Consider the following 10945-nt stretch of genomic DNA (forward strand, 5'->3'; position numbering starts at 1 on the left):
GAGGTGCACGGTTACGCCAGAGCAAGCAGGAGAACTTCTGTGTTAATCAGTGTGAAAACGAAATAATTACATTCAAGTTACTCTGTTAAAAATCTATTTAATGAGCTGATAATCAAATCTCTGTCTTCAAATGAATGCAATATGGGGCAGTGAAGGCACGGTTGATTATGAGGAAACTGTTTCACGACTTGTTCAAATGTATTCACATTCCTTGTGTCACTCACCAATAACACAACTAAAACTAATCACCAGTGTTAACAACCAGATGTGCAAATTCAAATAGACAGACTAGGACATGTAAAGCTGAGGACAAGAAAGCTGCATAGAGAGGAACAGCAGTGACTAGAGTAAATGTTTAATTCAGGCAGAGGTGAGATACTCGAAGTTGCAGAAATAGGACCGTTTCTCAGGATACAGGCATGAAAAAAAACAATAAGTACACATGGGAACTGTGAGTAATGATGCTGTACTCACACAAGGATCATCAGAATGTATTCTACTGTAATGTGGGTGGGATTTTCTACCCTATCTTCTCTTGATACACTAGGGCAGTGTTTCTTAATGCTACCATATAAGCAGATGGGAAGGAAGATCACAAGCAAGGAGACAGCTAGGTAAAGATAAAGGTAGGGAACCATGAAAGGCAATCAGGGGTTTTGCTGCGTTTATGGCAGGCCTTGAACATAACTTTATCAGTCACTTTTACTTTTTCAAAAACATGTTAAGCTATTCTTTGCCCTATATTAGGGGAGTAAGGAGAATATAGCACACCCACCTCCTATAATTTTACACCTAAGCAAATACTATTGTGCCAATAGGTTTAATGCGTAAAAAATTTTCCCGTAATATTCTCAATCACAATCTATCTGAAATGCACAAAATAAGTCATTACAAATGTACTGCTGACAGGCAATGGGGACCTACAGTCTATCACCACTCAGCTGTTCAACAACGTATGAAAGGTTCAATGAGTTCATGTTATGTAACATATAGTCTAGCGAGACTAGGTCATGTTGCACCAATGTACAGACTGGTTCAGCCAATAGCTGCTGCTTCATATATGCACTGGACACTTTCCTCCACCCAGTAGACCAACACAGACACCCATGAGAGCAAAGCAGGCCAACTACAGGCACGGCAGTCTGTTTGATTTGCATGTATAATATTAACACAATTACAGATCGACTCATTTCAGTGGTGAGGGCCAGTAGTTGCACTTGCTCCCCAACTGGAAGGAGTTAAAAAGGGCGCTGGATGATGTAAGCTGCTAAATGGGCGTGCAACAAGAAAAGGGCAAGTGTTAAATGAACAGAACGCCATACGACCACAATACTCAAAACAGTCATAATTCACACATATTGCTCACCCGCACTCGGAAGCGGAACATCGCGAGGCGGACGCAGTGGCTGAGGCAGGCCGGGGGCAGGAACCATGCCCGGGGAGGCGGGGTGGCCTTGCTGCCGACGTGGTTCACTATCAGCTGCGCCGTCTGTCGCTGGCCCTGAGCTCGCCGCGCCCACTCGGGCCAGCGCTCCTTTCCCAGTGTGCCGTTGAAAACCACGACCAGCTCCAGGCCACCCTGGTACAGGCAGGCCTGCGACAGGGCGGCCAGGTAGCCCAGCATGGCGTTCCACTCGCCCCCGCACACCCAGTCCGTCTGGTAGCCGCCGTAGAGGCGTTGCAGGCCGGAGTCAGCGTCGATTAGGATCCTGGCAGGCGGGGGCGGGGGAGGCATGGGCCCGGGGTGATGTGGGTGGTGGTGGTGTGGATGGTGGTGGTGAGGGGGCTGGCGAGCCGCGGTACGGGCAAGCTTCAGGAGGTCCACCGGGACCGCGGCCCCGGGACACCGCTTCTCTAAATACTCTTGAAAACCCTGCACTCCCATGACGGTGTTGTTGAGCCTGTGTGTCTGGCCGGGAGCGGGCTCTGAATACGTTCTGTACGCCGTGTTTGTAATGTGATGTGGGGCGAGACCGGAGCTAGCTCTGCACTTTAGGCGAGCTAACTGGTCTCCGATGTAATGACTAACTGTACTTTAGTTAACCCTGCAAAACTATCTGTCACCCAGACTATTGAAATGAGCCACCGTGCACGTGTGTACACGTGTGACAGCAATCGGTATTCTACTTATCCCGTGATATATATAAATGACAATTTCTCAGTTTTGTGCGTGGGTGCTCCGTTTAGTGTCCATCCCGGTGGATTTTTGGTGAGATGCCAGCAAGGCCAGTGTAGCTACCTACAGCCAGAAAAAGTTGAACACATTTCCTGCTCCCATAATTTGGCTTTAACATAACCAGCTTCAAACAGGTAGTTGGCAGCAAATAACGGAAATGCAGCAAGGTGGTTGGATTTGAATGAAAAATGCCAATAAAATAGTTATCCTGCTGATTTGTGCACATGAAACAGATGCAGAACTGCGCATTAGTTAACGTTAGCAATCCACAGGCTGGATGGCCAGTTCGCGGACATGATGTTGAACCGAGCAGCTTGCAAAATCGTTATTTTTTAGTGTGACAGCTGAAATATTTGACATTTATTCTGCACTATCTCAGGCAAATTTCCGCACATTTGTACTGGTAGCTCGTTGGCTCGCGGGTTTTCCGAATATCAATTAAAACAAACTAACAAGCTACGTCCCCGGCTGACTGGCTAGCTGTACTAACATTTGCTAACTGTGTGGTTAGCCGTTAGCTGCTGGCAGGGTCCCCGGCGTGATTTGACGCGTCAACTCCCGAAGACAAGTCCGGGGCGGACACGACGCGGAATGAGATGGATGTTTGACGAAATAAAAGAAAAGTAACTAAAATAAAATAAAAATAAAAGCCCGATGGTGCCTCCCTCGCTTTCTTCCACACTCACGGCTTCATGTTGCAGAGGGGAACATTACTTCCAAGCGACATCAGCCATCTTGCGACTTCCTCGCGGCCCAGTGGAGTGGGAGGGAAGGCGGAGAGAGTGGAGGGAGGAGGCGCGACCGCAGGGTATGCTGGGAAATATAGTCTAACAAGTGTATCACGTCCAACTAGAACAGATGTGATGGGAAACAGAAGAAAACTACAACTACCAGGATGAGGATACCGACGGTTAGACGAAGATAAAAAAGCCGGAGAGTAGAATTTTTCCAAGTGGCCCACAACTGATTCAAGTACTAACGGCGTTATTTTATGAGTTACCCATCTGATTCTGATCATATCGCTTCTTGCATATCAACATGTAACGCGATATAATCGTAATATAACGCTATCGAACTGCTGTTACGGTATGCCAACACTGATGCTACCGAATATTGAATACAGCAGTGGAAATATAAGAAATGAAGATCAGCAAATGTAATAATCAAACATTCATTAAAAAGCTATTAGAAGATACATTACTGAGTGGTGTAACAGGTAGAATGGCGACAGTTCATGTTAAATCTTGTGTGTTTTTGTCGCCTCCCGGTGGTTCAACACAGTGCTCTCGGACGGAAAAAGTGCCACGAAAAAAAATGGGGGAACAAAACCTGAAACTAAGTAGGCCATCGGGCCCTCGAGGCTGTCTATTTGATCTACCATGGCGACACGAAGCTAGCTAGAATGACTTCAACTTCTCGAGCATCCTCTCGGAGAAATATAGTTTATTCTGTGTGTGTGTGTGTGTGTGTGAGTGAGTGAGTGAGTGAGAGAGAGAGAGAGAGAGAGTGAGAGTGAGTGAGTGAGTGAGTGAGTGAGTGAGTGAGAGAGATTAACGGTGAGCGCGCAGCACGCCCCCGTGTCCTTCATCCATCCCCGGGGGAGAGTGAAACATGATGGCCCGGTCAGTGTGCTCCCTTTCCGGAACACTGAAACTCGTGTTCAGCAACCGGTTAACCAGGGTAGGAGCAGTCTCTGAGTTCACCAGCATGTAGTTAACTGTTAAACAGACTCTTTTATTTATTTATTTAAAACATTCGTAGTGGTTTAACGCTACTAGTTAGTTTGGTGAGCGACGCTAAGCTGATTAACGGTTGGTTGGCTAACTGAACCAGCTCGGTTAATGTCGCTGTCCTTTCAGCACCACTCTGTCAACTTAACATGAAGAGCAGACTGAGAGAAAATTAGAGAAAATGTACTTTTTCTGCAGACTGAGAGAAAATGTACTTTTTGCAGCATTCCTCTTTTTCTGCCATGCGAGTTAAAACCGTAAATGTATACTTAATCGGCTCCCTGCAGGGTCATACATTATTCAACCACTATTACAACAGGTCGACCAGTGGTGGATGAAGTATTCAGGGATTTTACTTAAGTAAAATGAGCAATGCCAAAGTGTAAAAAAATACTTTGTTACAACTCAAAACCCTGCATTCATAATCTTATGTAGTAAAAGTATTAGCAACATGATCGACGTTTAGTACAAAAAGTAAAAGTAGCCTATTCAATATACAGAACGGTCTATTTCAGGATAATATATACTATATCACTGGATTATAATGAAGGATGGATTCATGTGTTCATCACTCATTTTTACAGGTACAGAAGGAGAAAATACTTTACATACTGCTGGATGGCTTAATTTGTGATAATAATGCATACTAATTCACCAGTTGAAGATACCTTGTAATAATAATCTGAATATGCAAAGTCACGTTTTTTGTAAAATAAATGTAGTGGAGTAAAAAGTACAATAACGGCTTCCAAAATTAGTACTGTATAAGTATAAAGTAGCATTAAACAGCATTACTCATGTAAAGTACAAGAGCCTCAACATTGTACTTAAGTGCAGTATTTGAGTACATGTACTAACTTCGCTGATAGTTACCGGTTAACAACTTCTACCCACTGGAAAGAACTGAAGACAAAACTGACTCAAATTCTATAACAACACTTTAATATACATAGTAGGTACAATGTTTAATTTAGCCTATTACAGGAACAGATAAACAGCATATTTACAGGATAGATTTATGCCATTTTTCAGATATACCAGCATTAACAACAACCTAAGTAAATTTGCAATGATTGTTGCCAATAAATTCCTATAATTAGACTAGATTTAACTTTATTGTCATTGCACAGAATACAAGTACATCCAACCAGAAGTGCACAAAGCAGTAAAGCGCAGAGTAATGTACATATGTATGTATGGTGAATAAATAAAATAAAAATAAAAAGATATATATTTAGAATAAACAGAAAAGGGTAGATAAGATAGGTAAGACCACAGATCTGTCATCTTCTCTGCAAATAACCACCTTTTCTCTGTATTCTCAGGTTTATGGTGCAGCTACATGTAATCAGAGACACAAGTCCACTTACACTGTGAGTTGTTCAGGATTCATTCGAAAAGGAGCTCAAGCAACACACACCTTGTTTACCTTATGACCTTCCCAACCTTATAGCCCCACCGCCTCAAGGGATTCAACATGTCTTTACTGCACGTCCACAGGAGTACCAACATTGTTTTTGTCCCGTCAATGTGCTTGTAATGCCACCAGGAAGCTGCTGGTCAGCATATGTCTTCCCCTTCCTCTTTGTCCTGTTAACCTTCCTGTTTTCTCTCCTCCGTTCTGAATCCCTCCTTCCTCAATCCACCCACAGCAGACCATAGTGAGTATGGCTGCTTACGACACACACACAGACGAGTAGCATATGTCTTATTAGAAGTTATCAGAATTGCTAAAGGATTACAATAGCGTGTCTTTGTGGTAGCGTAGAGTCTTCTCAGTAGTTTTGTAGGGGATGCATCTACTGGGTTGTATAAAGAGGAGTTAGAATTTCTGTGTTTTGTGTATGTGCGTGCGCTACAGCCTCCACCAGCGCGGTATGGAGGCCGGCACACTGTGACTCTGATTCCCGGTGATGGCATCGGACCAGAGCTGGCCAACCACGTGTGTGAACTATTTCGGTGAGAATTCACACGCAGGCATACAGTGTTTGAATTAAGTCAGTCACAAGACTCGTACTGTTCGGTCACCACATGACTCAGCGCCGTCATATTGAAGTGATCTCCATCTGTTCTCTGTTATCAGGTTCTGCTGTGTGCCAGTGGACTTTGAGGTTGTCAATGTGGACTCGTCCATGGACTCAGAAGATGACATCGATAACGCCATAATGGCCATCAGACGCAATGGAGTTGCACTAAAAGGTTAGTGTTTTATATGAAACATGTCCGTACAAGAACTTGTCTGTCAATGTTCATGTAAGTCAGAAAAAGATCATTATGACAATGTATATCATATACACTCAGTTCCCAATTCATTAGCTCTGTTCGACTTTCCGCATTTGTAAAGCAAAGAGTGTACTTCAAAAGAAAGTCCAGGCATTCTGCTATATGGAGTTCGTTTATGTCTATATTTTAGTTCTCATTCTTTAGATGTAACTTTGTTTGTTTATCCAGGTAACATTGAGACCAACCACAACTTGCCACCGTCCTACAAGTCCAGGAACAATCTGCTCCGGTAAATTTTTCATTAGTTTTTCATTACTTTCACCACACTTTGGCTCTTTGTGCCTGTTCTCATATTCCATCAATCTAGCACCATCTTTCTGCCTCTCCATCCATCTAATCTATCCTTCTCTTTTGCTGTCTTCGCCTCATCCTCTCTCTGCAGCACCACTCTGGATCTGTATGCCAACGTGATGCACTGCCAGTCTCTACCAGGAGTGAGGACACGCCACAGAAACATCGACATCATGATCATCAGGGAGAACACAGAGGGAGAGTACAGCAGCCTGGAGCACGAGGTGTGTGTGTGTGTGTGTTCATAATCGCTTCACAAATCATCACAAATCCGACCTCCACGCATCTCGTTCTCTCTGTCTCTCTGCAGAGTGTACCGGGCGTTGTTGAATGTCTGAAGATCATCACCAAGACCAAATCTTTGCGCATCGCAGATTACGCTTTCAGAACTGCTCGAGCCAAAGGACGCCGACTAGTCACTGCTGTGCACAAAGCTAATATCATGTCAGTTTCTCATGGCTCAAAGGCCCCGACCATGCCTGTTTTTATTCATCTTTCTCCGTTAAACACATGATACATCTTAATGTGTGTGTGTGTTTGTTGGAGCAGGAAGTTGGGTGACGGCCTCTTCCTGGAGTGCTGCGAAGAGGTTGCGAGCGGTTACCCTGAAATCACCTTCGACAGCATGATTGTGGACAACACCACCATGCAGGTAGCTCCGCCATGTCTACCCACTGTTATACAGCTCATCACATTATGCAGTGTTTATATCCTCACCGTCATCATGTTCAGTCCCTCACATTTCTGTTGCTATATTAAATCTGAAGGCTTACATTGAATCACACGTTTGAGCCCAGTCTCATGCTGGCCGCCTTATTCATAGTTGAAGAACTTCTTTCGGCAAAAATGTAACAATATTCTGAGATTATGTTTGATTTGTGTGTGTTAGCTGGTTTCCCGGCCCCAGCAGTTCGATGTGATGGTCATGCCCAATCTGTATGGCAACATCGTGAGCAATGTGTGTGCTGGGCTCGTTGGTGGACCCGGCCTGGTGCCTGGAGCCAACTATGGAGAGGACTATGCCGTGTTTGAGACGGTGAGAGGATTCACATCAAACTGGAAATCGAAAGGCCAAGAAATAAATTACAGAGACGATACAATATTCACTCTCCTTTAAGTTCTGGTCTCCACCAAACAACTCATGAGGGAAATATCTGGCTCTTAAGCTGCTAAATGCTCCACTATGTTCACCAGCTAGTCTCTTACTGTGTCTGTCTGTAATTCGGTGCTGGGCCGGTAGTGTACAATGGGTTTATCTTACAATGGGTTTATCAGTTTTGCTGCAGCTGGAAACGACTCGACGAATGGTGAGAGAGAGAACCAAAACAATTATGTCATTGCCCGGGTAAACTATGAGCTTAAAGACACTAAAATGAAGATGAGGGTTCTTTCACATTCTACATTTGATCCATTGTTTATTAAATGCAAAAATACATATGATAAGAAAATCTATTACTCTTACTTCTACAAACGTCTTCAAACTTAAATGAGTGCAAAGTATTTTCAAAAAATAAGTATTTCAGCACTGCAGTGACATTGTAAATAATCGGATGTTAACCACATCCTTACACGTTCTTCCATCTATATATGCAACATGTTCCTCTATGTGCAGGGCACCAGGAACACCGGGAAGAGCATTGCTAACAGCAACACAGCCAACCCCACGGCCATGCTGCTGGCCTCCTGCCTGCTGCTGGACCACCTGAAGCTCCATGCCTACGCCAGCATGATCCGCAGAGCCATCATCTTCACCGTCACTGAGACTCAGGTACAATCACATCACACGCTTCAACATCTGACTGATGGCAAGTTACCCAAAAAATGAATAGAGAATATTCTGCTCACATTGCTCTCTTTGTCCTCCAGCTGCACACCGCTGACCTGGGAGGCCAGGGCTCCACCTCAGAAGTGGTCCAGTCCGTCATGAATGCTGTTCAGAGCACCGGGCCCCTGACTCTGAGCATCTAGAACAAACACACATTCATGTGTAAACTCTCTCACACTTCAGAGTGTGTATAATAGTGTGCCTCTCTTTAGTCTTCTATGCAATTTCCTATTAACAAAAGCAAGTGTTTGGACAGTAATTCTGACATGGAATGCAATGGTTGTTGTCTTAGTAGAGTTTCCTCATCTCCCGACGGTTTTTTGAAGTTGTTTGAGCACTTTGTGCATCTATACTTTACCTGAACCGACCATCATACTGTTTACTGTATGAAACCATACACAATGCTACACCTGTTTTCTGTTACACCCAATCATTTCCATGTTTAGAAGTTGGTTTTATGTATTAATTATGATGTGAAATCAGATATTCTTCATGCATTTAACTTATTTTCCAACCAAACACTGTCTACTGAAACACCGACGTCTTACTGAATGTATTGGGCATTCATAAAGTTAGTCGAGCTAATAAAACCCACGTCCCCGTAGTTTGTTTTCTGAATTGTCTGTGCAGATACAAACGTATATTAATGCATGCAGCATTGGCTTGTCTCGGCCACAGGGAGGCCACATTGTCTTGTGTAATCCCTACATTCAGTTTGTTGTGACTGAGTGAAATGTTTTAAGAGTAGTAGTTGTGCTCCACACAAGTTCCAGAATGTGACCGCTGAAAACTGATGTTTATTGTTAAAATATTTACCTGCCTTTCAAAATCAGTTCGAGTGTATTAGCTGAAAGAACACTTGAACATTACCTGTTAAGGTTAGGTTGTTTCAAGTATGATCGTAAACTTAACAGACTTCTAAGAACAAAAATCTCCACGATGACAACTATTTGGCCGCAGCCAAGCTGTCGACTTTTTTTCTCTGATAATTGATATACATGGAACACAATTTGAAGGCAGAAGCTGTTGTGTTGAGCTAAACAAAGAGGACTAACCCAACACGTTAAGCCAAGTTCACACTACACAACCTTTAAAACCGTCAGATTGCTGTACTGTTTACACCATATTTTTATTTAACCTCAAAAGACCAAAAAATTGCTCAAAATAAAAACAACAATGTATGAAAGCTAAAAGTAAAAAAACAGGATAATAAACATGCTTTGGAGAAGATAATAAAGTAAAATAGATAATACAATGAAGTGTAGAAATAGAAAAAAATGGATATATCCTTCTTAGAGATTTGAAACCCTTTGAGACGGTAGAGAGTGAAAGTTTAAGATCTTTTGCAGATTATTGCATAATAAGGTGAATAAGGTGATAATTACATTTATTCTAGTTTAGTTCTGATTAAGAATGTGACGCAAAAACCTATTCTGTGAAGGAGTAATGTACTTATTCAAGTTAAAAAAATATATATTCAAATTATGCAATTAAAATTCAGTTTTTATTGCAATTATTCAAGATGAGCAATTCAAATATAAACAACTCACATGCGGTTTTTAGTGACACATATTTCTGCCCATACGTCTAGGTTAATGTTTAAGGTTCATTGTCCTAATTCAGGGATTTTTAACTCCACTAAAACCGTGCTATGACTCAATAGATGAGAATCTAAATGGATTAACACTCACTTCTAAGTCATGCCACTCTTCCCTACAATGTGTCTGTCTTCTCTCTCAAGGTGTCAGCAATTATCTCCCTCTCTTCTGCTGTGCAACATCCACTCCCTCACAGGTGTCAGCTATCTGCTGTGCTGTAAAGGAGCAGTCTGCTCTTTCATTGTGCAAACTGAGTGCAAACTGTTTGTCTTGCTCCTGTTTCTACCAGCTGAGGAACATTGCAACATTCATGTGACTCTCATTTAGTTTTCTTTACACTGACTTCCCGTTAAATTTAGAATTCAGTTCTTAATACTTGTGATCCCGTTTAGAGCCGTGCATGGTCAGACACCCGCCTACATTAAAGAGCTACTGCAGCTCTACATCAGCAGCAGGTCTCTGAGGTCCTCAGATCAGGGTTTGTTGGTTGTTCTTGGCGCCAAGATCAAGAAGAAAGGAGACTGTGCTTTTGAGGTGGTAGCTCCTAAACTGTCTCTCATTGGAATTAAGATTAATGGACGCTGTGTACACTTTTAAAAAGCAGTTTAAGACCCATTCATTTAGAATTGCTTCTGTTTAGTTTCTTCCATGCTTTCAGCTTGATATCTATGAAGCACTTTGTGACATCTGCTCTTCAAAGGTTCTATATAAATAAACCTATTGTTATTATTATTATTATTAGTAGTAATAGTGGTATTATAATTCAAGCAAAATTTATGAAAACTTCTTCTAGTACTGAATAAATCCAACAGGAAGAATGAAATGAATGGCAAAAAACAAAATTTAAGAGTTGAAAAAGTGGGATTACCCCACACAGAAGGCAGATAAAAAAGATAAATCTCACATTTCTTTTGAAAAAATACCAAGTGAGTTTACTGTAATACAACCCAAATGAAGGTATTCTGCAATTTATGTTAATCCACTGCTGAAAAGAACAAATGCATTATTTACTAGATTCACTTCTTCAGGAGGAGCCAACGTG

The 10945-nt window shown here is 42.4% G+C and overlaps 2 protein-coding genes across 2 annotated transcripts in view; one reads left to right on the forward strand and one right to left on the reverse strand.

The window, feature by feature from the left end:
• The window catches only part of fam120c (family with sequence similarity 120 member C), a 22085-nt gene extending 19140 nt beyond the window's left edge, over positions 1-2945 (reverse strand). The window contains exon 1 of the mRNA XM_076097220.1: positions 1367-2945. Coding sequence (XP_075953335.1) covers positions 1367-1885 — 519 coding nt within the window. The 5' untranslated portion in view covers positions 1886-2945. The remainder of the gene's footprint in view (positions 1-1366) is intronic.
• LOC142955960 (isocitrate dehydrogenase [NAD] subunit gamma, mitochondrial-like) lies at positions 1255-8909 on the forward strand. Its single transcript, XM_076097231.1, has 12 exons — positions 1255-3856; positions 5232-5279; positions 5562-5567; positions 5768-5865; positions 5990-6105; positions 6358-6418; positions 6572-6704; positions 6791-6924; positions 7030-7132; positions 7370-7516; positions 8093-8248; positions 8347-8909. Exons 1-12 carry the CDS (start codon positions 3788-3790, stop codon positions 8446-8448), a joined length of 1173 nt encoding a protein of 390 aa, XP_075953346.1. The 5' UTR covers positions 1255-3787; the 3' UTR covers positions 8449-8909.
• Positions 8910-10945: the final 2036 nt, after the last annotated feature.

The sequence above is a fragment of the Anarhichas minor genome, unplaced genomic scaffold, assembly GCF_050575085.1.
Source record: "Anarhichas minor isolate MPS153535 unplaced genomic scaffold, ASM5057508v1 ptg000003l, whole genome shotgun sequence".
NCBI lineage: Eukaryota > Metazoa > Chordata > Actinopteri > Perciformes > Anarhichadidae > Anarhichas > Anarhichas minor.